General features: G+C 45.2%; 1 protein-coding gene across 5 annotated transcripts in view; it reads right to left on the bottom strand.

The window, feature by feature from the left end:
- Positions 1–26,425, bottom strand: part of ATP6V0A4 (ATPase H+ transporting V0 subunit a4) — a 30,111-nt gene extending 3,686 nt beyond the window's left edge. For 2 of the 5 annotated variants that reach the window (XM_055712511.1, XM_055712512.1), the window contains exons 1-20: positions 25,871–26,095; positions 23,888–24,099; positions 23,311–23,389; positions 22,345–22,439; positions 21,226–21,351; positions 20,742–20,836; positions 19,566–19,692; positions 18,900–18,982; positions 14,423–14,516; positions 12,786–12,998; positions 12,218–12,368; positions 11,302–11,441; positions 10,709–10,866; positions 10,149–10,242; positions 8,279–8,397; positions 7,105–7,321; positions 5,379–5,486; positions 3,394–3,525; positions 2,291–2,408; positions 200–371 (exon numbers count right to left, since the gene is read on the bottom strand). In XM_055712511.1, the coding sequence (XP_055568486.1) occupies positions 200–371; positions 2,291–2,408; positions 3,394–3,525; positions 5,379–5,486; positions 7,105–7,321; positions 8,279–8,397; positions 10,149–10,242; positions 10,709–10,866; positions 11,302–11,441; positions 12,218–12,368; positions 12,786–12,998; positions 14,423–14,516; positions 18,900–18,982; positions 19,566–19,692; positions 20,742–20,836; positions 21,226–21,351; positions 22,345–22,439; positions 23,311–23,389; positions 23,888–24,004 (2,438 nt within the window). In that variant the 5' untranslated portion in view covers positions 24,005–24,099; positions 25,871–26,095. Of the gene's footprint in view, positions 1–199; positions 372–2,290; positions 2,409–3,393; positions 3,526–5,378; positions 5,487–7,104; positions 7,322–8,278; positions 8,398–10,148; positions 10,243–10,708; positions 10,867–11,301; positions 11,442–12,217; positions 12,369–12,785; positions 12,999–14,422; positions 14,517–18,899; positions 18,983–19,565; positions 19,693–20,741; positions 20,837–21,225; positions 21,352–22,344; positions 22,440–23,310; positions 23,390–23,887; positions 24,100–25,870 lie in introns of all 5 variants that reach the window. The other 3 variants (XM_055712513.1, XM_055712515.1, XM_055712516.1) reach the window with 3 other exon arrangements.
- Between the last annotated feature and the right edge of the window lie 446 nt (positions 26,426–26,871).

The raw sequence follows: 26,871 nt of genomic DNA on the forward strand, positions 1-26,871 counted from the left end.
AGCTCAGAGATGGAGCAGGAAGCTCTGACCTCCCTTCGGAGGACTCTCCCTTGCTTCATTTGCCAAAGGGGACCGATGTCCTAATGCATAGGTACTAGCGCAGCATGTCGAACGCTGTCTAGTGTGGCCATTTGTTTCCACAGCCTGATCCCTCCCAAAGACTGCTCCGGGAAAAGCTCCAAAAGACCGCACCACCTACCAGTGCAGACGCAAGGCATGCAGGAAGGCTGAGAGCCCCTCCATTACAAGCAGGATGGCTACCGTTAGCACTGCAAATGCTGCAAAGATAATGAAGATGACGATGAGGCCAGCCCAGCCACTGTTGTTGAATCCATTGTGCATCACCATGGTCCAAAGGACCTCTGACAATTCTGCAAAAGGAAATAAACAGTGCTAAGCAACAGCTGTAGACAGACATAGTGCACAATCTGGCAGCTGACCCATTTTTCCCAGTTAGAAGTGTTGGCTTGGGATAAAATGCACATGTCAGTAAAATGCACATGACAGTAATCATGTATGACCACCCTGCCTCTCCATAATGACTGGGGAAGGAAATTGGATGCAGATTGTTTTCCATTGCTCCTCTTCACTGTGTTAGAAGCTGATGGTGCTGTTTTGGCTTGGCTTTGCATCACAAGTCCATGTAAGCACACTACCAACTGCTGTTACCCTGGGATGATACAGTCACCAGTTTAATTTTTACATCTTTAACATGGCAGATAGGCAGTATATGGATCCTTCTAGGATTGCCTGCTGCTAAATCCCAATGAACGTGATTGTACAAGCTGTACTGACTGATGCTAAGACCCACAGGAGACGTGTAATTCCCATTTGTTCTCCCAACCACTTCTCTTAGGGTGTCATGGACAAGCTGGGGGGGGGGGGGGGGGGGGCGAAGAAGAGGCACAACTGGTTGGTCCCACCCAAGCTGTATTACCAAGCTGTATTAGTGTTTAGGTTTCTTGCATGATCTTGAAGATTTTTTCTCCTACACAAGTTTATACCAACATTCACAGCACTGGTATATATGATGTGTCCTGTCAGCTTAATAACCTATTCCTAACAGCTACCCCAGTCACACAGGATAGACTCAGGACCAAGAAATTTTCCCCCTGTGATACAGGCAAAGCAAGGACTTGGCCCAGCTCTGCTCCATCCATATGCTCCACCAGTTCAGCCTTCCATTTTGCTAGTTGTTAGTCCTTTAGCCACGTTCAAATTCAATGACCTGTTACTTTAGGTGACAAAAGATGCAAGGGATCCCTCACAACTGTTGTCCTCAGGAAAAAAAACCTCCTGCCAATGCTAGTTTGTAAGACTGTAAAGGAATATGGTGGTTTTCCAGGCAGAATTCTGAAATAACACATAGGACTACCCTTAGCGAATCTATTTAGTTGGTTTATTTTATTTTATTTAGATATCTGTCTGCCATGTAAAGCTAATGTGTGTTAGCTTCCCCTCAACTCCTACTAAACTCATTTCTGTGCCAAGAAGTACAGCTTACGCCTGTCAATCCATGGTGTGCCCCTCCTTTTGTTTTTCTTTTTTGTGTGCCAAATTTTTTAGGGCAGGCGCAACTCCTAGCCAGAGGCAGTACAGCAATATTAATAAAAAACATTTCAGAAAAATTAGTCTCAAAAATCTGAAGTTCCACCCTGAGGCAATTTTTTAGTATTTGAGCATTTTTTTAATCTTAAATCAAGACAAAAGATATTGAAATGCTGTACATTTCTCATGGAATGTGAGATTCCACTAAATGTTGCTGGGGAAAAACCCAGTGAAAATGACAATTCCAGGCATCTTGAACAAAAACTTTTCTTTCTAGTTTGCTGAACCAAATCAAAATAACTGTTTCAAGTCATTTTGACATTCATCTGCATATCCTAAGGCTATAGTAAGTGCCTTTTGGGAAATGAAGCTATGGTTTCCATACTGCCGTTCCCTCTATGGATTGGACTACTCATTTGGGCTGCACCTCCCACCATGCTACGCACCAAGTGAACTATTCCGGGGGGGTGCCTACAGAGCAGGTGGCAAAGGGGCCCTGGACAGTATATGCAGTCAGGAGCTCCCTGATATATAGCTGTCAGGGATCACCACTGAAAACTGAGGAGGTCACCATGAAAAGCTTGGATTGACCTGACCTGAAGCAAAACATTCCGAGACACAAACGACCACAAGGAGAACTGTAACTTCATGGGGAAATTTGCAGCAATAATCAGATACCAGCAGAAGCAGTGATTGGCATGGAGCTGCTGGTGAGGTAACTATGGGGTAGTCAATCACTCACGTGCATGGGCTAAGCTCAATGCCCAGAGCCGCAAGTAGGATGCTGTGTTGGAGATGCAGCCAAGGCAGTATTCAATGGTATGGATAGCTTGGTGGACAAATGTGTCTCCAAAATCAAACTGAAACAACAAAGCCAAACACATTTTATTGGTTCTTGGTTCAGGGCTTCCTGGTTAATAGAGCAACACTCCACCAAAAGCTCTTCATACTCCTCCCTTTTCCTTGCTATGTTCTAAGCAACATAAAGATATTTTCCAGATAAAGAGACTGGTCTGAAAAGTGCCAATTCTGTATGATCTTCCCATACATTCTCCCTAGACAAATACAATTTCAGTGAATTTCAGGTTCAGGAACCAGCTCATATTCCAGTCTTACTATTTCAAAGCTTTAGATGTCAATCCAATTGCTATCATCTTTGTGATTTCTTATAGGGACAAAAAACCTTATATAAAATCGTGGGTTTCAGACTATCTGCCTATGGACATACACATTTTGGGAGATAGCACTGAATAAGCATATCTTCTAAGACTGTGAAGATTCTCTGTGACCGGGATATCCACACTCAATACTGTTGGTACTCCCAACTGCTACAAACACTTTTGTTACTTTTTTTAACTGTGTTGCTGCACACTGCAGAAGATCTTCACAATATTTGCCAAGGAAGAACTTTCTTCCTAGCCAACACTGCAAGCTGCCAACTTTTAAATGCTCATTTGCAATTTAAAGGAAGGAAAGCTCACTGACACTTGGGAAACGCTTGACCTTCTCTGGGTGCAACGTGGAAGTGAAACAACCGCCCCAGGGGAAACAAAAGCTTGAGGTTTGTAAAAAGCTGATGTTTGTAAGAATGCCTGCCCTTACCAAGAAGCTTGAGGTTTGTAAGAATGCCTGCCCTCACCAGGCAAAATTAAAGGAAAAGAAACAGAGGAATTCATTCTATGAAAATTCAAAGCTTAATCTGTTTGGAAGCACAAATTGTTGCAAGCGTGTGTCTTGGTATCTTTTTAAAAAGAAGGTCTGGCAGCTCTGCAAAAGCTTTCTGCTTGACTTTGTGTCTGCTAATATTGTGTCTGTCTGAATAATTTTCTGCCCACATTTTCTTACCTCTTCATCATCATCATGTCCTTCATGACCACCACTGTTGTCTCCATGGGAACCTTTCTTGGAGGAACTGGTCTCTGGAACATCTACCTCATTTTCACCTCCAGGGTTTCCTGAGATGGCTTGAGACTGAATCTTTCAGAAACAAAACGTAGTATGTTTTTTGTGTCATGTTAGAGGCTGATACCAAAATGAAGCAGACCATGGCACAGAACTCCATCAATAATCTCATGACATGTAATATATGAAGGACTATATCATGAACTTGAGGACAATTTCAACAATAGTCATCGTGGACCACAGAAACTGAGTAGTCCTGCTGAATGGCTAATAATACTTAAATATTTTCCATCCTAGAGCATTTTCCAGTGATTCCAACTAATATGGAGCTAGTTTCTAGTCTCACAATGCACCCTTTATACCCACCATGAGAAGATCTATCACTTCTGGCAAACGAGAGAACTGAGGCACATTAAAGCTGATGATCTCAATCAGATGGGTGTGAATCAAAGGAATTAGCATCAAGTGAAAAAAGAAATGGAGACTGAAAGGATCAGGTGACTTGACGAAGGTCACACAGTTCTTGGGATACAGACAGAAATACGATTCAGACCTCTTGATTCGTTTTAAACTGACAAAAAAACCCTCATGACAACCCATTTTCTCTCTGTAATCATTCTTTACAGAGGTCTTCTAGAGGCCCAAAAAACCTGATCTGAGCCTCACTGCAGAAATGACAGCACAGCATAAGGGTAGCCTTATAGCCTGTAACAGTCCTATTACACAGCACAACCAAACAAGGACCTCACAGCTTCTGTCAGGTTCTGCCCTGTCATCCTTCATAGCTTCCAGCAGGCTTCATGGGCAAGGTCTCATGATAACATATTGTTTCCTATTGCAGCAGTAATCATTGTCACACCCGCTTTATCTTTACTTTACCTGAATGTCAGCACAGAGAACAGACTTTGTTGCAAACTTATAAATCTGGGTAAATGTAAGATGCGATCAGACAGCTAACATATGAAAATTAGGAACAGAAATACGGGGGCATAATAGGAGGTGGGGAAAAGCTGTCAGATGTTGCTAGCATAAAAGCAGGAGATGGAGTCAGCCATGTCAAGCTTTCATCCAGATCCCAGAAGAATGACAAAATAAGAAATTACAGCACAGAGGCAGGGCTGCAAAGGTCTCCCAGGGACCTAGCTTTCAGCTATAGGTCAGAAGTGACTGGGTTGGAAAAGGTCACACAGCACAACCAGCATCTCTTTCTTCAAATGGAAACATCTGTGCCCTATAAAAGGTACGCCAGGCACTAACTCTGACTATAAAGAGAAGTAAATCCTGACAGACAAGTAAAGTCCTGTTAGTGTAATAAAGGAGAGGATTAAAGAACAACTGGGAAACTGCAGCTGCTGCAGTTATGTGCTGAAGAGCTGGGCAAACCACAAAGCCCATGGGAAGGAAGGCTCTGTTAATTCAAGGCAATCACTTTGGGAGAAAGCAGTGCTAGAAAGCAGGCAGTGGCTTTTAAATCAAGCCTCTCCTTCAAGTGGTGTTGATCTCTTCAAGGCCGGGGTGTCGCAGATGCCCCGTTCCTACAGAGCAGCCAGCCAATGGTTTGTGGTGGTTGTGAACTGGCAGCTGAGGTCTTTGCCCTGTCTTTGCTTTACAAGCACTTCAGTCTTCCTACACCTGCTCGGGTTTTGGTTACAACACTTGAAAGAGCTCAGAGCCAGCTTAACTCCTCTCTCAACAAATAGGATATGGCCTTGTAAGCAAAGCTCCTGCTTCCTATGTAGGTGGTTTAGCCAAATGTCCATACACATGGTCTTGGCACACATGCTGTAAAGCACAGTTTGAAATCACCAGAGAAACTGTGAAATCAGAGAAAAGCCAGAATTAGATCACTGCAAGCAGTTTTTGGGGTCTGTCTCCCCAGCTTTGCTGTGGCTGTACTGAACCCTCCTTGCCTGATACACATCACTTACCATGCGCTGTGCTTTCTGGTGGTTGGCTCGGAGGATGAAAGGTTTAATTAAAAGCATCCAGGGAACAGCAATCAGAGCAAATATGACCAAGAAACTCTGCACTTCTTTCTAAAAGACAAAACAACAAGAAGAGCAAAAAGTTACCTGACGTCCTTTAGGCAACTACATGTATGGCTAGAAATCTGATTCTATAAAATAATACATTTTTAATACAATAGATATACTCCCTCTATTGGTTGTGTCTCCTCTGCTTGTAAGGACATGAAAACAAATGTATACTACTAAAGATTCCAGATAGCACTGCCTGCTAGAGATGCTTGGAGACTCAGAGATGAAAGGCTTTCATGTTGGAAAGGGTTAATTTTCCAAACCCCAGTGTTACTGACTTGAACCTGGCTGTCCAGTGTCCCAAGTGAATGTCCTAACTGCTGGGTGAGCCAGGCAGCCTGCCTTGCTTTGGTCAACATAGAAATGCTGCAGTAAGAGTCAAGTCATCCAGATCATCAGATCCCTGGAAAGCAGGGAATCCAGGATTCACTCCACATTTGCAATGTCAGAAAGAAATTGAATCCCCATAGCTTAGGTTTGAATAACACCTTGCCCCCACAATATCAGGTGTTCTTGTTGCAGTGTGCCACCCCTATTGCTGTCCTAAAATAACTGTTTGCAATTTAAGAAAAAACAAAACACAAACCAAGAAAACCCCAAACTACAACTTTTGCATTTTTTAAAAGCTGGCTTAGATCTCTGATCACCTTATAGTTGGTGTCATAAAATCTTTGCATTCAGACTACTACAGGTGGATGGCACAGACCATTGCTGGTGGTGTAGGGGCATAGGAATATGAGAAAAAAATTACCATCTTGGAAAGGTTTTGGGTTGTTACAAAGCAAAATGCTATCTAAAGACATTTCAAAGGGTGGGAAAACTGTTTTCCCAAACTGCCCTGCAGCCTTAACGCAGTTACTTGGAACTGATCAGGGCTCTCTACTAACTCTGACTCACCAGCAGCCCTAAAACTGAGCTCATGTTGATGTGCCTAAGTGTGCCACTGTATAGATATAGATGTATACATGTGGCTGGAGGCAGCATTTGCTTGCAGATTCTTCATTGATGCTGCTGATGTAAAAATCAAACAAGAAAAAAAAAATCCATGTTTTGAGCAAATAAATAGAGATGACTTTAAAAGAAGTTTTCTCTTTGGGGAGACTTTTTTGCTTTTGGGTTTTTATTAAGTGCACTCCCCAAAGGAGATATTTCTAATAAAAAGCTACTAGAAAATCCTCTAGCTACTTCTGTTTTCTTAGCTGAAAATATAAAGCTTTCAAGTTCTCTGAAGATGAAATAAGAATTATCAAGGAAAGGACAGCCTTGCTTTGCCTCTTACACCATGCCCAGACTTCAGGACAGCACATCAGCAACACTCAGCTTTGGATCTCCAATCACTCTTCTTTCTTTTTTTTTTTCCAAAAAATGTCTTAAATTACATCATTATTCTTGTAAACATGATACTAAATATGAGGTTTCCTCTGCATCACTGACTGATAGCTTCTCTGTCCTACCAGTCTACAAGGCAACGTGAATAGCAGAAGAACAAAATTATCTTGCGCAACTGGCTTTTGTGATTGAACTTCTGAGCCTGTTCTCTATCTTCGTGCTCACTCTCCACAACACCCACTGCAAATCCAGAACTAGCTGGGGTAGATTCAAGCTGCTTGATCCATACCTGATGCAGATATAATGGAGCATTTGAAGTGTCACCATAATTGAACAAAAACATATTGATGAAGTGGATGAGGATGCTTGGTGCACTCTGGGATGAGTGGACATCAAAATGACACCATTTGAAAATAATCATGAAGACCAGGTAGCCAAAAAGAGAGATAATAAAAATCATCTCTGGAATGAACTGAAGGATAATGTTTATGTATTTCTTGAAGTAACTGGAATGAATCAGGAAAGACAACTACAATTAATATACTAAGTATTAATAAAAGGTTGCACCCAAGTATGGCAGTACTGTACACTGTTTAGTCTTTGGAAAATAACGTAAGAAACAAAACTATCACTAGTCAAGAAAGTAGTCTGTAATTGCAGTCTTTATCAATGAAAGCCATTATTTAAGCACAAAAGATTTGTCATACTGATTCTTTTCAGGTTTTTGTACTTGACCCACCAGTATCTCAGCACATCAAAAGATGACTGCATTGAAATAAAAGCCAATTTTCAGAAGATGGCTAATTTACAAAGTTAAGCATTATATGCTGAGGAAGGTCAGAACAAGGTGTAGAAACCAATTCTGTAGGGGCGGTCCTCATCTCTGTCATCTACAAACACCTTCAGTCCTTGAAGGTCACTACCCTTCCAGCTTTGGCGAGTCTCAAGACAGTAGTGTTGGCCCCTCCACTCTACCACCATTTCTTATTTTTCATTGCAAAATACAGAGGCAGAGGTATAGGCATGCATAGACCCACATATTCTGGCCAAAGGGCCAGTAAGTCGGGCAAAAACCACACACATACTGTGCAAGATTTCAATGTGCTTTGGACCAAAAAACTTGTCTTTCAAGACCAAAATTTCAATAGTGGGGGGTGCTATATATTTTTAATTTAATGTACTTTGGTATTTCTGCAAAATAAGAATATAGGAGGGAAAGCGAAAAAGAGACTTTATCCAAGAGAATATCTGCAATGTGATGGCTGCCCTTCTGGCCTGCGGACTGAGTGCTCTGTACCAACAGTGGTGAGAATCAGCCACTGTGTGGGGCATTTGTACTCACACTGGGCAAAGGGCAAAATTCAAGTCATTCATCTGCGATACAAGGCTTTCTCTGAAAGAAGGACACTATCTTAGCAATGAGGACATGTGCTGCAGCAACAAGCTTGGTGAAGCAAACTTACATGTGGTTGAAGAGACTGAGTATCACCCCAAAAATCATATGCACAATCCCTATGACAACTGACATCTTCATTTTGTAGGAGTTCAGGAAAGTCAGCTTGTTGGATGCAATGTTCCAGATCTTTGGGGAAAGGAGCAGAGAGAGGCAGAAGATTTTCAGGTGTTTGATCAGTAATAGATTTGTGGAAGCTGTTGCTTTGACACCATCGATTTACTCAAACCAGTTCTAATAAGACGACAGCAAGCAATGGAAATCTAGTTCCTTATAATACTTTTCACTTTGCCAGTCTTCTCAACTGAAATATATAAAATATCATCCTTATTTTAACAGAGGAAATAGCAGCAACTTAAAATGATGTAAAGACTTTACTTCAGTCCTCCAGAAACCAATGGAAAGGCTGGTAGCACAACCTAGATCTTTTCACTGTCATTCTTTGCCCTTAGGCTGAGTCATCACCTTTAGCAAAGGTGGAAAGGCAGAAGAAAATCCTTCCTGCTGCTATGCAAATTTGTTCAACCCTCACCAGAGAAGTACCGATGGTAGACTGTGTTCAAACTTTTTGTTTGAACAAAAAAGCCCTCATTCCAACTCTGGCCGTAGAGATCACATTATCACTTGCCTCTCTGCAGCAACTTTTCATCTGTGTTAGGACAGTAACCATATGTCTCTTCTCAGTCCTGCTTTTTTTATGCTACAAAGCTTCCAGGTTGCTTCTCCTTTCTTCTAAAACTTCCTAGACCCCAAAGTATTCTGAGATGGTAAGGAGATACCCCTTTTCAGACACTAAATATAGTACCTGAACAGAAAGGAGGAAGACAGTATTATTTGGAAGGCAAAACATTAGCTTATGGGCCTTTGTCCAATGTATTTTGCCACCTCTACAGCTACGGAAGAGATTGCCTAGCCTCCTCATCTCAGGGTGATTCCTTCTTTTCAAAGGTACGCTTCAGCCAGGATTTGCAAAATGCCATCCGTCCTTCTGAGCAGGTGACAAGGAAAATTTCCAGGCGGGGGCTGGCTCCTTTCAGTCTACCCTTTCCTTGCCAGCACTTGTTCAGCCATTCCTCCTTCCCAGCCAGGGGTCCTAGTCACTCGAGCAGGCAGCAGCCAGTGTGGAAGAGGGGCTGGCCTCGGTTAACCTAAATTAAGCATGTGTCAGGGCAACATGCAGAAAATTCAGCTTCCCCTGTTGTGACTTCCTGAACTGGGCTGTCTACGTCCTGAGCAGAGCTTTAGAGCTGGGTTTGTGAAAAACTTACAAGGTCAATGTCTCTGCAAACCAGGGGAAGGCAGTGTTTCTTTGTGTGACCAACTGAAATGAGAGTGCATCCAACAGAACAGAGGTGAACTGGCTAATACAGAGATTGAAACAGGAACGCTTGGTGTTAACAACAGTTCAATACATGATAAATAGAGAATGGCAAGAAAAGGGAAACAGGAAACAGAAGAAAATGTGGATAGGTTAGCTAATACTAGCATTTTCCTCACACTTCATAAAATAAGTAGACTGCATGGAAATCAGGACTTTGCCTTCAAACTTGTGAGGTAGCTCTGGAATAGGTTAAGTACTCAAGTAAGGAAACCGAGTCCAGCAGACTGGTGACAGAGTAGAGACTGCAGCACAAGAGCACTCTCTGGCAAAATCGACGTTCCTTCTTGCTTACCATTTTGCTGCTGCCTGTGCAAAAGTGTCAGCAACATATATCCTTGACTGCTAAAGAAAAGCATCACAACAACTACGTAAAGAACAGCCAAAGAGCAAGAAGCAAAGAGCATGGCTTCTGGAGAGAGAGCGGGGAGCTACTGATGTGCTTGGTACGGTGAAACAGGATTGAAATATAAATTATCTTAGAGCAATTTAATTTAATTACCGGATCTATTCCAAATGGATATGGATTTCCAGAGTAGACTCCTGGGACTGCTGGATCCAACTGCAGCACCATATTGTCCAGAAGCACATCCTTACTGCAAGAGAAAAGGGAAATGACCTTTGCAGCTTAATCTCACTGTAAAAGCTGGTGGTATATTTATGTGAGATGTGCTGAGGACTACCACATGACACCTGTCACCAGTGCCAGCCTTTCTGTGAACTGTTATCCTGGGCCTGTGTGCACACGTGTGGGTGTAGATGAGTCCTATGCAATAACAGTCTTCACCACACTGATAATTCTCTATGCATCAGCCCCAGACACCTGCAGATTTTTATGCACATCAGTGCCTGAAGAAACAGGCGTGTTCCCGGGGACTCTACATTTCCATTTCAATAGTGAGTTCATCTGTGCGTGTCAGACAAAACCTCTGATTCATTCATGCTGCATCCACAGCGGGGAGTTCTTCCCTTCCCCGCACAGGCAGTCACCATGTCTTTCTTTCAAAGCTTACATGCTCCGTTCGGTGTGTTTTCATTTGTTTCCCACATTTAGCCACTTACTTCCAAGTGCTATTTTTAAACATGGGGATGACATGCCAGGAAGAGCCAAAGATGTTAATGGATTTGGAGAAGCAGTCGTTGTAGATGAAGCCAGTGTACATGGAGAATATGCCCATAAGCAAGATCAGGTAGCGCCCGCTGAAAAAGGTGTTCCAGATCTGCAGGGGGAGAAGGCAGTGCCAGTGACCAAAGTACCTGCAGTCCCATCAAACGGTGGGCCTCGGCCAGCAGCAGACAATATTGTACTGGTCTATGTTTATATGTATATATATATAGATACGTATACATATAGATAGATACATATATATATGTATGTATCTGTATATATATATGTAGATACATATATATATCTGTATCTCTGTGTGTGTGTGTATATATATGTATATGCAATATTCATAGAAAACTCTGGTTCCCTGGGGCCCATCCAGGTCTCTGTGTAGAAGTAGGCAGAACTACTTCCCTAATCTCTGCCCCATGGGCATTTTTCTAAGGATCTCCATTCTGCCTTTGGGAGGCTGAATGCCTCCTTTATCAAATGGGAATGATAAGCCTTTACCTACGCTGACAGGGTAAACCATCTCCCTGGTACTCACCTCATTAGTGCTTTTCTGGGCCAGAAGGCTCTTCTCATTAATGACCATCCAGAGTGCAAAGCCCAGCATGACAGCACCATGGCCACAGTCCCCAAACATCACCGCAAACAAGAAGGGGAAGGTAATGATAGTATATGGAGCTGCAGGAAGGAAAGGACAAGTAGTTCAGCTCCTTCTGAACAAAAAGGCCTCAGCAGAGAAGGTGTCCTCCCCACTGGACCATTCCTGACAGCTACTGCCCTTAAAGGCCTCCATGATCCTTCCCCTACTCACGAGGCAGTCGGATCTAGTGCAGAACTAGTTTTATCATCAGAAAGATTGTCCAACTGTATGACCTGCATCTTCCTTGCAATTTTAGCCTTCATTTCTTGTCTCACCATAATAAACACCACGTGTAGACATTTGCATGCTGTTTTGCAACAGAGTAATGTACTTGAAATTTACTATCATATTTCTCAGCCTCAATAACTTGGGTTTGTCTGATCCTTTCCCCTGGGCCCCAATTTCTAGGTTTCTGTTCATCCTCAGTGGTCTCTGAGATGCTCTACCATTGTTTCTTTTCTCAGGTCCTTTTGGTCTTTTTTTTTTACCTCAGCACGATGAGCTTAACTTATATTTGCCTTGTGAGTTTAGGTCTTTTCCTCAGAGCTGCTATTTCACCATCTGTTCTCCATCTTGTACTTGTCTAGTTCATTTTTCCTGCCACAATTAATCCATGAAGACTGATGGCCAAATTCTTTGCCTGAGCAAATCCATGCATATGCACCACACAGTATCAATTTTTAACAGCAGAAAATATGGCTCAGGTTTCCCAATCAGCAATGAGTGCATGTTTTGTGATAGTGACAGAGCTCAAAGGCTTTACTTTGACCCTAACAAGCCAGGTGCTCAATTTGTGTTACTGAGTATTTCTCACCTGGGTTCATCTCCCTGTAGTTGCCCACACCATATGCATCCACTATGTTCTGAAATCCAGCTGTGAACTTGTTGGTCCTGTTGAAGGTGGGTGGTGCCATCCTGGTGTGTATAGCAGTAAGGATAGGGGCGATAGTAGAGCCACTGCGCTCCTGAAAACCCAGTGACAAGGACAGACACAATCAGGGTGGCTAGCAGAGAAGAATCGGTCCCACAGCTCCACAGTCCGTGTCCAAACATGCACATGCAACAACATGAAAGCTGGACTCAAGGGTGTCATATCTCAATCGTTTTTCTAATATCCAGATTTTTCTATTTTCTGTGCTATTGATTTGTTCAGGGAAAGCTGCCAGCACTGCTGACTTGTGGGTCAGTCACAAACCTGCCAAGATTTAATGCTGGCCTTAAGCTCCCCAAGACCAAGCAATCAGGCAACAAACTCAACGTTAACTAAAACAGAAAAGGGAGCCCAGCATTACAGTAACAGACAGAAGCCTGAACATACGCTCAACATATAAACAGTGCAGTTAGGGTGAAAACTCCAGGGACGCAAAATGCTGGTCTCTTACCATTCCCTGATGGAGAGCTTTTTTTATCCGGCCAGCATCAGCCACTGGGAACCAGATCTCTGCAATGACGCACTGCTGAGTGACGTCAATGTTACAATAATTCAGGATGTAGTAGATGGCCTTGATTTTCTTCACCTTAATCCCCCAGGACCACAAGTTGGCTGCTGCCTCATGCAGCAGTCGCTGGCGGTGGGACTCGGTTTGGGTTATCACCTGTAAGCACAGTACAGGCAGTGCTTGAAACAGCAAGGCATAGTGGCATCATCTACTCAGGAGTTATTTGGGGAGGGCATGTGGAAGAATGGGAGAAGAATGAACACATGGGGTATTCTGGAAGCCAGCATATGCAGGTCTGGAGACAGGAGCACTTGACACCCAGTGCACAATGCTGTTCCCTAACGACTCTCCCTGCATGGCCCTGAGCCTCTGTAAGTGTAGAGGAGACCACTGGGAGTTACTGGTTACACGGGACTGGCTCCCTACCCAGTTGCTTACACACTGGGCACATGTCACCATGTGCTCCTACCCTTCCATCTCCTGTTGGCAGTACTGTGCCACGAACTTTGGGCCACATCACATCCACAAGTGTACTTGTACTGCTAGAGCTTCAGCTTATGGTCCTGATAGGACCTCCGTGCATCATGTGGCCATCACAGTGCTGCTGCAAAAATGAGCAATGGAGATAACACGTTAGGAAGATAACCTGTGTGGTCTACAAGCGCTGAAGAAGCCTAGTGGTTCACATTGCTGCAGGAATAAAAGCCAGTTTGGAAGCAGACCTGTGTGCAGGCTTGGCAGTCACAGGCATCTGCAGAGGAGGTGACAACAGGATGTCAGCTGCCAGATGGGCCACCTCAGGTCCCTCCTGCCTCAGGACCCACTGACTGTCATGTGTGACAATAGAAAGGTCACAGGCAGGAATCCCTCCAAAAGGTATTAAGTCCTGATACAGTATATGGATATACAAGCTACTGAGCACCCGTAGCAACTGAACTTGCAATTTTCAGCCCTCTGTTAAATATTGCAGTAAAGAGGTTGGAGATTTGTAGTTCTATAACAGCAGTCTTGGCTTTCCATTGCTAGTGTGACAAGTGCCCTGACTTCCTCAGTAAAGAAAACCTAATTTAAATATTAAAAAAATCTTTACGGTCCTCTCTGACCCCGGTATAGTTGTACTACAGCTGTGACTGAACAAATCTGCAAGTTGCTGAGGGAAACCATGCTGTAAGAACTAGATGACACCATTTTAGACAATATGCAATTTGGTTACAATACCTGTAGCCTGCTGATGACCTTAGATGACATCTTATAGCCCCATATCATAAGTTCTAAACCTCTGACCTCTTACATGGCCAACAGCAGCAAGTAGTTTTTGACCCCTCACATGGTAGGCTGTACCCCAGCAGCTCCTAGGGGGTGTAAACGGGCAAAGCAGAGCACAAGCACTGGCCTCTGCATCCAGCAAGGGGACCACTCCTGGACTGGTGGCTTCATCCCCAGCCCCTGGCCAGCTCTGCACAGTCAGGTCCCAGAACAAGCCTAGGATCTGGCCATGACCACAGGGTTTCAGACAGGAGAAATATCTGTGCAGGTCCCACATGCAGGGTTCAGACCCCAGTAAAGCCACTGCCACTTACTGTGTTTAAATCCTCGATCCTTGTGTTGACTCCATCAAGCATTTCCCGGCGCTCGGTGGCAGACTCTGGACAGGGATAGACGGTGGCACGAAATCTAGCCTCAGTGAGAGAGAAGTGAGAAACACCATTTATTTGACTGACTTTTTCTTCCTCTGGATTCTTCTCAGCACAAAGGCTGGGAAAGCAGCCTATTCTTCACCCAGCAGTAACTTTCCTTACATACTACAAAGTTATACCTGGTCTACCAGAAGGGTCCAAAAAGGTACATTTATCTCTTTATGAGAAAAAGGATCGCTTTGCTTGTTGCAGCTGAGAAAACACTCCTTCTCTCAGATGCTACAAGGTGTACGGTATTTATTACACAGCAGTCAGCCCTAATATTTAGGCACGTCTCTTAATGCCCCCACGAGCTTCTTGAACTGCAAAGCTGAAAAACCACAAATCCCCTCCTGGCAAAGGCAGCCCCATTAACGCTGTTGCCAACAGATGTCCCTCTTGCACCGAGGCTGGAAAATCGCCGTGTCGCTGTCCCTGCACTACCCTCCGCAGTCACTGGGAGAAGGCACCGGCCGAGCTGCTGCTGCGCGGCCAGCGAGCACCCTGCCTGCGTGAGGCTGTGTAAGGACAGCACCCCGTGTAAAACACCCCACTTCCCGCACCTCAAAAAAACCCAACAACCCACAACCCAACCCCAAAACCAAACCACTAAAAAAACCCCCAAACCCAACAACAGAAGACTGTATTTCCAGGGTAATACAAGAGGAGGATGACCGTACCGTACAGCCAGCTCTTGGTTTCTGGTCCATCTGTTTGGCTAGACAGCTCAGGAGCAAGGGAAGGATGGGTGAAGGTTTTTAAACACCTGCGAGTGGTATCTGTTACGTCAGCTTAGATGGGGTCAGGCCAGTATAAATACTTTTATAAGCTTACCCCTAAGATATTTGGGAGATTCAGTTGGTCTGTTTAATGTGGTACAATAAAGACTAACATGGGCTTCTAATAGGTGAGTGAAGGTCTTACCTCCATGCATACTATAAATGAAGCAGTATACAACGTGACTTTCTACTACAGCTGCAAGCCACACTGGTGCAAATGTGTTTACACTAGTACGGCACACTGCAGTGTTGTAAAGCCACTATATGAACCTCATACAGCCAATTCACATGTCTCTGAAAAGTGCCCAGCTACCTGTCCTGCCTGCAAAACAAGTCCCAGAGGATACTTCATGCACAAAGAGCAGGTAACAAGGTCCCACTGGGACCTCACAAAACACAAGGTGCACCGCTGCAAGGCTCTGTGCCTACAAGCTTTAACTGAGCTGAGGTGCTGCAGTGACTAAAATAGCAGAGATCCCTCCGTATTTTCCTACTAGGTCTGTTCAGCGGTATCTAGTGCTTGTGCCAGCCCTGCCACTTCAAGGGCATTATAAATGTTGTCCTTCAGTATTGCCCCAACAGGTCTGCAGGAAGAGATCACTCCTCTTTGCAGAGTGGAGATCTCCTGCCCACCTAAGGCAATGCACTTCCACCATCCTGCGGTTAACGCTGAGTTAGGGTTGCTGAAGGGCTGCCTTTCTGCACGTGAGGTGAATTAAAAGATGTAACAGGGTCATAGGGGTCTATCCCTCCTTAAGAGACAAAAACGTGCATGCTCTGTGTACAGATAAGCATCATGTTCCAGCGTTGTCTGAGCACAGAATATATCACCACTTGCTCTCCAAAATAGTTCAGGCACACACACAAGTGAGGACAATTGTAAATTGAACAAAACACACTGCCATTTCCTAGAGATCAGCCCTGAGCTGTGTGTAATGACAGCACGTGCTCTTCAGCTAAACTTCCCTTTCCAGAATAGAATCTCTCCTCACTCAACACCTGGTATTTGTTTCCAAAGGTTATTCGCCCTACCTAATTATTTCCATCTTCTTATTCTTCACAGTTCTTAGTTCATCTTTAATAAGGATTTTTAATCAAACTTGAAAGCTTATTCCTCCATGCTGTACAGTTCCCCTGTTTCCAATAACGTTATTGCCGCAGTGTTGCTTTGATCTTTTAACAGCCATTTTGCATACTGAGTATCAGCTTTGCCCTAATGGCACAGACATCTCTGAAAGCTCCAGGAGAATTCAGCAGGGAATCCTTACATTGATAAACCCAGTTTAGTATTCACATTAGCACTGAGGCAGCCGCAAGAAAAGGAGGAAAAGGAAAATTCTTACATTTTCCTCCTCCCTGCTCCCTCTACACCTTTCACTAATAAATTTGTGCATGGACTTAATGCTCATGAAATCAGCAGACTAATGTTACCAATTAGAGTCAAGCAGAGGCTACAAGTGTAACCTGAGGCACACCGCTCTGCAAACAAATCTTAGCCTGCCTTGCAGGAGACTGGCTTATACCAGTTCCATGACTTTTGCAGGATATTTACTTGCCATGAATGATGACTTAGTGCTAAGCAGAAATGTCCTGCTGGGGCTGGAACAACGCTGCCATCTGCTTTAGGTATAGTTAACCCTGCCTTAAAGATGGAGCAGACCAAAACATCTTGGCCTGTGTACCGGGGACAGCTGATGGCCCACAGAGCACAAAAGGAGAGCCATGGGATTAATACATTTTAAAAACTGCTGCTCAGCAAAACATCCATATATACGTGCATATTAGCAAGCAAAAAATGTGAAAGGGAGAAAGCAAAGACATAAAGGATGATTTCAAGTGTAGCCTGATTAGCTGGCAATAAACAAAACCCAGTGCACTAGCACTGCAAAGGACATCCTGTGAATTTGTCTTAGGTAATGTTTTCCTTTAGTTACAAGAGGCTGAGAGAAACCAGTCAAAGTTCCTTTCTATGAACATACCACATCCGTGCCACTAGCTCATAACAGCTTTGCATGTCATGGCCCACTCCGCAGGGATCTGCTCACACTTCCAGTGCTGCCTGGCCTCGCAATCCCAGCTGCACCCCACTGCAGAAGGTGGCACCTCTGGTTTGGATGATTCTGGGTTCAATCAATAATGAAAATGCTGACAGACATAGCATTGTCTGTTCTTTTACACCCACCCCAGAAAAATGTATTGGCCTTTTGACTGCAGGGAATTTAAAATGCTGCGGGGGGCGGGGGGAGATTCCTCCAAAATATAGCGTGTGCAGCACCCTGCAAGCAACCCCAGCCAGCTCAAAATGTACGGCCTGCCAGTTTGCAAGGTAATTGGCACAGGAGCAATGCAATGGGAAGTGTTCACCACCAAAAACTGCCCACAAGTGCAGAAGGGGAGAAGGGTACTGAACAGCATCTAAAAAGCCAGCAAAGAAATGGGACATAAGCAGGAAACTGTGATCCAGAAACAGAACAAGACTAGCTGAACGCTCAAAAGACCACTGGCAGCAGCAGCCTGATCCCGCACAGTGGTGGTGGCAAAACTCCCTCCGTCTCTGAGGTTCAGATCAGAAATCAGTGGACTGAGGAGCTAGGAGTCTTTCCCCAGCCATCCGTGCTCCTGCGGCTGCTTTATAGAGGGATGCCCACCTCAGGAGGGCTGAACTGCTCCCAGGATGAGGACTGCCCTCCACAGCCTATAGAAGGCATCTTGGAGGGTCCCATTTCTAGCTTTAGGAATGGCTAATACTCCCCAGGGAACTGTCGCTTCATGGGACTGAGGTCAATTCTCCCAGCTGGATGAACTGATCTTCCTGCTTTTATTCTGATTAAAGGCAGGATGTAAGGAAAGACCTGCCCTGAGTGCACGTGTCAGGTACGAGCAATCGCTCACTCCCCACACAACCTCGGGCAGCCCGCGGGCGCTCGGCTGGCCCCGCATGGCCTAGGGGCAATACCAGAAATGGATTTGGTGACAGCAGACAGATCCCCTCCTCAAATCTGATTTACACGGCAACAAAGCCCGTCAGTCATCTGCGTTATAAAAGAGTAACAAAATATTCAACGTGAATTATCTTTTCAAGGTGCTTAACAGGGTGGAAACAAGTCAAATTGTATGAAGCTTTCATTTCTTTCCTGGGCTCTGTCTCTGATTACACAGATATTGCTCAAAGGTCTTGAGAAAGGGTTGAATAAACTACAGCATCGTCTTATGATGAAATGCAGGAAGGCTTGAGAGCAGGCTGGGGATTACTATGTTCCCAGTGCCCAGGTTAGGGCCTCCAATTTCTAGGGGAAGGATGCTGACTATTTCTTGAAACCCAGCCCCCTTTAAAATGTCCCAAGTTAAAAACCTAGCAACTGAAGCTCCCAAGATCTTTAAGCCACTTTTGAAAATTTAGGACTTCGATTTCCAAGTGCCAAGGTGACAGATATCTTTCATGATTAGGAGCAACAGAACTGAGGAGCAGAAGGGAGCTCAGTGGCAGAGCTGACAGTCAGAGAGCTGGAGATCTGATCTTCAGCTCCAAATTCAGCCAGCCTGGGCTGACAGGTCAGCACCTCTGCTGGAGCCACTGCAGCTTGCCTATGGGTCTGCCTTACCCATCACAAATCTTCCTGATCTTTTGTTTAAGCTGCTCTCCTTGATAGAAGATAATGAACACGTTCTTCTTCACCTCTTCTCTCTGCAACACAATTCAGTCATAATTTAACACACCCCAAGCAAAGAGTCCAGTGCGGAGAGGGTGGTGGGCGTTCTTTCAGCAGCCTCTCCAACTGGGTTGTTCTTTTCCTCCAGCCCCCATTTTCCACCAGCAATATTTTCCCTAGATGCTGCTTCAGGGACCAGGCACAGGCAGCAGCTCTGTGTTATGGGGGAAGGAGCAATGTGGAGAGGTAGGGACCGGGGGTCTGCCGAGGCTCGGGGCTCACCCCAGAGACACCAAGGGGAACTGACCCTCTGTGGCCAGCCCCAACTGCGGGCAGCCACAGCTCACCTCCCTGGTGGTCCCTGTAACACAGCCACCCTGCTACGGCACACACACGTCTTAACCAGGCAGGAAAAAGGAGCCACCTCAATAATGGCAGAAGGGGAAAGCAATGCCAAAAAAAACTTCTGCCATTGTCAAATTTTCCCACCTTTCTTCCACAGGCTGCTTTCAGACACCCAGCTCTGGTGAGGCAGCTGGTGCTGCAGCACAGCCGGGGCACCAGTTCTGTTTCTGCATCTCACAGGCACACACGAAACCAAACCAGGTTGGTACCTACTGTCACAGGGTCCTCCAGGGGGGTGTCCATTTCAGTGTACCTCAGGTAGATGTTTCCCCTGCAGGCTCGCCACAGTAAACGCTCAAAGGGTATCATCCTTTCCCTCTTTATTACCCCTGCTGTGAATCTGAGCAGAGTTAAAAGATAAAGAAATTACAAGCCCATTCTAAGTCTTTTAGGACCTGTAACATGTGATTTTACAGTCTCTTGTTTTCTAGTCTGTGATAGCCTGCTGTTGCTGTAGGCACTTCTAGGAAAGACCTCCTTGCTCAAGCCTGGCTCTTATTTCAATCTACTGACTTTATCCTGTTGTTCTTTCTCTACAGCATTGTTAAGCCCTCCCCAGATCAACGGAAAAAGAGGATGAGACAATTCTGGCTAGAAATAGAGGATCGGAGAGGTGCTTAAAGTCACACAAACAGAGAGTGCCTGAATGACAGAGGTAGGAGGTAGCAATTCTGAAGTAGTGGTTTATTTTCACTCCCTCCTGTTTTCCTTTTCCCAGAAAGCATCAGACTGCACCTTTGAAGTGCAGCATGACATGCTGGTATACACCCACCAAGGCAAGCTCTCTGCAGGCATACACTTTACTCAGAGTTGAACAGGACTTCAGAAATACCAGCATGAGCAGCTAAGAAGATGATGCCGGGAAGAGCACCATCACTGAGTTTCACCACACCTAGCTGATGGAGACACAAGGGAAAGCTGTCTGAGTCTATGCTGTCCACCGAGTTACTGTCAGCAATACGCATAGCGCTGCCTCCGCTCCACTAACTCTCACCCTCAGCACCACTTTCCATTGCAGACAAAGCCCAGTGCAAGCAATCCCTTGGCTTTTTGCTGTGGTTAGACATCCATTCCTGAAGGCCAGGCTGGTACAGAAGCTGCATGTGAGATGCCGTAAGATAACAACTTTCAGTCAATAGCTACTAAGGGCTCACTGTAACTGGTGGCCTGGAAGCAGAAGTCCATTTGTCCCACTGACCCATAACCTGACCATAGCTTTGATGATAAATAACTTCAGATGACAGTCACTCTTTCATCTTCATGAAGCAGCTACGCTGAAGAGGCTGACTAACAACCTCTGCTAAGAACCTGAAGGAAGTGTGCTAGTGTCACAGCCACGCAGCACAGGTGGGAAGTCTGGCCAGGCTGGGGGCCATCACCAATACACACCCCAGCTTGGCAGCTGCAGCAGCAGGAGTGCTTCTCAGCTCCAGCAGTCCAGATGTGTCTTCACTGAAAAAATCATCTGGCAGATTGGTTTCTGCCTGGAAAACATTAGTTTTAAAAAACTACTCAGTATTGCCAGTTGGAAAACTATTTCAATGGTTTTTCCTGACATTTCCCCCCCACAAAGGTAGCTTTCCACAGAGATTTAGGCTAAAGAAAAGAAAAGGTAAACTATATCTTAGTAACTGAAAAGCATAAATGTCATTTTCAAAGAGATCTGGGAACCAAGTTCTTGAGCTCCATTGACTAATGGAGTGATGCAGGCTCTGAAGTGACTGAGGTGCTTTTGCAAACTTACTGTACTGGCTTGTGGCAAAGACCAATGGGTTTTGATTAACAATCAGTAACAACAACACACCGCAAATGAAAACGCCAGTATTTTCAGGAGCTTCCACATTCCTGTTGGAAGAGTAAAGAGGTCTCTCACCTCAAAGAAGTCCTGGGTTTTCTTCAGCAGATGTCTGAGCTCTGTCAGCTCAAGGAAGTTCTGCTTCAGTGTTTGCTGGTTCTGGTTTGCTTCCAGCAGCTCAGCTTCAAGTTTCTCCAGCATGGTCTGTTTAGGGTCCAAGCACATTCAGAAAAACTCTGAAGTAGACCAATGGCCCTTTACCAAGCTGATATCAAACCTCAAACAATAGATGGTTGTTTCTTTTCAAGGGGCAATACAGAAATATTCAATGAGAACCTAATTAACACTGAGTTTGTAGGAAGATACTCATCAACATCAACACCTCATTTTCCCATTGCCACGTTCCCTACTGGGTGCTTTGTCCTTTTCTGGCACTAGAGTTGTGACTTACCCAACCAAAGCACAGGCAGGTAAGTGGGCACGTGGCGTAGGTGTCTCAGCCTGTCTTGGCACCTCTGTGGTTCCCCACAGGACACCTCAGACCCCAGGTGGACTGGCTGTCAGTCTGCTGACAACAAAAGCAGCCTACAACACAGCCGTTAGCAGGTTCATTAGCGATAGTCCAAAAATTAGGTGAGGATGTGGGTCCAGGAACACACCAGGAAACTACCTTGCTTGTGAAGCTGAAGCTCTTGGAAAGCGTGGAGGAAATCCATCAGTAAACTTAGCTTCCAGCTGAGCTAGAAGAAAGCATCCCTTGCACACCCAAAAGCAAGGCACAAATATTTGTTTCAGGACCAAATATTGTTATATCACAACCATACTCTCACCAGGACAGACAGCTCTCGGGTTTTTATGCAGTGAAGCTGGTTCTAACATCAGCTCTCCTGGATAATCACCAAAACCTTCTTATACTTTCCTACAGGATGAAAGGGGCATTCTGTGATGGTGATACCTTTCCATTAATATGTGGGTTGAGAGGGATCTTTCACCACGGATGGTAAAAAGATCAGGCTCCTTTAGGAACATGCAGTAAGACCGGCCTTAACCTAACTGCTGACAGCGACTCGGGGAGCACCTCCACAGGCAGGGAAAGCTGTGCCTCCTCCTTGCAGGGGAGGGCTGTATCGAGCGCATTACACAGACAACCTGGTGCATAACCCCTTTTCTCTCCTTGGCCTACTCCAAATTTGTTACCTCCATATCAATCATTTCCCGAGGCAGGGGGGTCTCTGGGTACTTTTCTAGTTTGACTATTTCAACGTTGTCTTCCATCTCATTTTCCAGAAAACCTGCAAGGAAAGCACACAGAAGTCTCAATACAGAGCTATCCTTGCTGCATTGTCCTGGTCACCAGCTGCCACTAAGCCCCCTGGTCAGGGCTGAGGCATCACGCTGAGGTGTGACGAGGGACAGCAATATACGAGGGCCATCACCCCAGTGCATGTACACAACCATCAGGAACTGGGCACCCGGCAGCCTCCTTTCTCAGCGAGGATGCTGTTTCTCCTGAAGTCACAGTAGCTGGGTGCCACCTGGACAAGCCCTCAGCCCCAGCACAAATAGCCAGCATGGCACCCCCTTGCTCAGGGCAGCGTGTGAGGTGCACAGCAAGCTCAGGTATCGCTCCCCTGCTCTAGCAATGGCACATGCTGTCACAGTGGCTGTGGTGGACACCGGTGTCATGGTGGGGGGAATGTAGAGCTCACAGGACCCACGTTCATGGGGCAGTGTGCCATGAGCTCTGCTGCTTGGGTTTTAGGGGTTTGTCCCCAGGCTGACGCCTTGGCCATGGGAAGTGTGTGCCAATGGCCGGTGCACTGGTGTAAGAGTCAGGTTATATGGATTAGCTTCCTGCCCAGTCCCAGATTTATCTTGTGATATTATATAAAGTTTATTTTGTATTTTTTTATATATATTAACCTCCTTTCAGTTCAGTTAACCATTTTCAAAACAGGGTTGATAAATAAAAAATAATGTATTGCCCATATGGGGTGAAGTGGTAATTAGCTGACACATGCAAAACATTTCCAGGGGCTCAGATGAAAACATCACCATTTTGCCACTAATTCTGCTCCACAGTGTGAGAGCACTTAACAAAGAAATAAATCCCACACCACCAGTTGGCAGAAAACAGATTGCATTTGACAAGCATTTACTTACGCAGGATCCTCTCCAAGGATTCGCACCTTCTCACTTCATTCACAAACTTTCTCTGGAAGCTGTTGACATTCACATTTAGCTAAAAACAGGAGGGAAAACAAGCCTGGGGCTGGAGGCTGCACATTGCTGCACTGATTTTTAACATCACCAGAGAACTAACACCTTCACTGCAGATGGCCAACACCACTGCATCTTACAGACTTCTAGTGGTGGGGCAATACCCTGGGTTTCCTCATGGCCAAGGACATTGTGGCCTTATACCAGGCTTATTTCCACTCAGCCTTGCTGTGACAGCAGGAGTCATAGATGGACTCTCATGGAGAGACACCCCCTCCCCATTTTCTCGTGGTGGCAAGAATTAAACTTTAGTTGTGCAGAGCACTGGATGGGGACTCAGGGATGGGTCGGGTCTCGGAACATTGAATGGCTTTTGGACTGCTTTGGGGGAAGTCCCGCTCTCACCACGGGCTCTTTGACCACCCTGCAGGTGTACTTTCTCCAAGTCCTTTGAGGGAAGGACAAGCACACCCCAAGGTACATCTCTCATGGATCAACGTACCATCCAGATGATACTCACATCTCTGAACTGGACCAGACCCAGCTCCCCAAGTTCGGCCACGCAGCAGTAGGCAGCCTCCACCTGCAGGAAGAGCTGCATCAGGCTCATTTCCTCGCTCCTGAAGACCGAGGCCATTTTGCCTGCCCGTCTCTGACCTGGCCGTCCGTGGGGCCCTTGGTGGCGGTGGCACAGTTGTCCTTGCCCAGGGAGGTGCCAGAAGGTGCCAAGCACTGCAGAAACATTGGGATCACTGAGTCAAGGTGCTGGAAGCTAACCCATTGCTGCCCATCATGCCCTTTGAAAGGGTTTCTTCACCTCCTAAAAGCCTCCTCAAACCCACGTGAGGCTTCATCCCACTAGAGCAGTGATATGTGGCTCTAAGGTATGTGTGTGACACAGGGAAAGAGAGGAGCCACGGGTCCCCTAGGACAGATATAAATACTCTGCCCTGTCCTCTGCTTCAGACCAGTGCACTTTTATTTGGGTTTTGGATGCTGAGCTTGTGAAAGACTCAATTTCTCTTTGTCTTCCACAACACAGAGAAGAAAAATCATTAGTTTCACCTAGCAATTAGATGGGTGAAAGAGACCTTACTGGTTTTTATCAATTTCATTGGCAGTGTGAACACAACATTGCAAACACAGCTGGAGCGTGTTATATGGGGATGGGGAGAAGAGGAAACTATTTTATTTAAATTAAAACAAACTTTAAGATTTAAAAAGCATTTTCTCCCCAGAAAGGACTGTTTTCCAAATGAGACACATGAAGTACCATGTATTTTGCAAAAGTTCCTTTTGTCTATATGCTTATCGTTTACTTTGAGTAATCTGAACATAAAAATCGCCTTTAGTTGTTCTTGCACGAAATTAAGTGATTAGCATGCACGAACACAGTAATTATTCTTTCTCAGAGAAAACATGCAGGTAGATAGACTTCTTGCATGCATTTCATTTTGTAGCGAGCCTACATTTTATAAATAGCAAACCAAAATCCCTTTCTAACCTCACTTCTATTTGTTTACAGGGATGGGAAGTCAATTGTTCTTAACTCTCTCTGTCTCTCTCCATAAACCTTGTCTTACAACCTTTTTTTTTTAATGTGGATCTAAGAATTTTGTTTATAACATATGAAAGTTTTTTCTTAAACATGAGAGAAACACTGCAAGATAATAAAGGCTTGTTTAACAGGAGTACCGTAGTCACATGTCTGTATTTGCTCTAATTATCAAGTGAGTTTTCCTTGTCATACTTTTTGTAACTATTCACTAGATGATTGAAGATGTTGAAAATACATGATAACTAATAGCCGTTTAAAAGAAAATATATCATGTACGAGCTCCAGTGGATTGAATAAGAATATAATCTTTAAAGTTGGTTGGACATTTTTTAGCAAACTATATTTTTCACAGGAAAAAGACACAAAAGCTGCAGGAGACCCCCCACTACTCATGCAAGAAAGTAAAAAAAGTCCCTACCTCTCATTTTCCAAAAGTTTAAAAGACTTTCCAAAAGTTTAAAAGATCATCAAAATGTCCCATCATAATTTCTTTAGACTGAAAAGTATAAAGAGACTATAGTTTAAATCAGCTTGTATTAACTAAACCTGCAATTACCTTCCATTAGAAATGTTGAAACCTTACAATTAAAAGAACAAAACTCAAATGAAATATTTAGAAATATCCAAGTTAAACTGTTTCAAACCGTCTAAACCCGGGGTTCTACTTTTCCTTGGTGATCAGTCAGTTAAGAACCCCAAAGGCTCACTTTCATCTTGATTTGGAAAGAAAGAAAAATTACAAGTAACAAGAGAAACCTCCTTCCAGCTGGGAGACCCTTCCCAGCCCCACTTCAAGGAAGGCAGAGCGTTCGCCCTTCATCCGTTCCTGCAGTACGGGAGGCTTGCCCAAAGGCACCTGCTGCCGGCCATGCTTCTATCAACGCCACCCACGCCCTCCCAGCCTTTTGCTTTGGCAAAAGAACAGTTAATGGAGAAATCACTCACACTTTCCCCAGTCGCTATTTTCCAGCAGTATCGCACTGCATTAAAATGCACTGGGTTTCAGGCAGGGTAAACCCCGGTGCCGTGGGCTGCTTTGGAGAAGGTGTTACTCAGGTTTACCTCTCAGCCCCTCTGCTCCTTTCTGGCAGGCCCTCTCCCCTGGCAAGGGGCAAGCTGTTCCCTCGCTGGCCGGGCGTCCCGTCGGGTGACAACAGCAGGGCTTGCTTTGCGTGGCTGCAGGCACCACGTCAGGCGTGGAGGGTGGCAAGCAAAGTGCCCTGGCCAACTGTCCTCTCTCACACGGGGCACAGCGAGCCTTTTCTTTTGAATTCACAACTGGTCTGGACCAGAGGAGGGAAACCCTTTCTGTCTCGAAACAACCCCTGGGTGGTCTGGATCCAGTGCTTTCTGGCTCGGTCACAACCCCTGCATCAGGTCTGTGACAAATGCAAGCCGTGTTGAGGCAGCACGTGGCTTGTTGAAACCAATAACAGAGGGTGCCTACTGGGTCACACCGCCCCGGCCACCCGAAAACAAGGGAGAACCTTTGAAACCGGTGGTGTGCAGACGGCTGTGAACCTGTGAGAGCTCATTCGCAAGCCCTGGATGGAGGATCAGTCACCAGGCAGGTGGAAAAGTTCAGTACCGTGTCTCACCAGTTGTTCCTCACTGAAGGCAGCCCAGGGAAGGACAGGGAAACAATGGGAGATTAATGATTATCCTGCAGCCAGGGGACGGGCAGAGCTACACAGCAAAGAGGGGGCTGGGAGGGCAGGGGCTCAGCCAGCAGAGCTGCGCTAGCCTGGGCCAGTGCTGACAGGGATCTTGGTTCTCACCCCTTGAAATAACAAACGCTGTGGGAAAGAGGGGCTTTATAGATTTTCTCCCACTTCAGCTGCTAAAGCAAGGGGTCCGGAGAGAAATTCATCCCCTCCTAAAACCAATGGCTTAATTCCCACTAAGGTCAAGGTTTCATCCTGACAATTAAAACTGGTTGGGTCACT

This window comes from Falco cherrug, chromosome 5, assembly GCF_023634085.1.
Source record: "Falco cherrug isolate bFalChe1 chromosome 5, bFalChe1.pri, whole genome shotgun sequence".
NCBI classification, from domain to species: Eukaryota; Metazoa; Chordata; class Aves; order Falconiformes; family Falconidae; genus Falco; species Falco cherrug.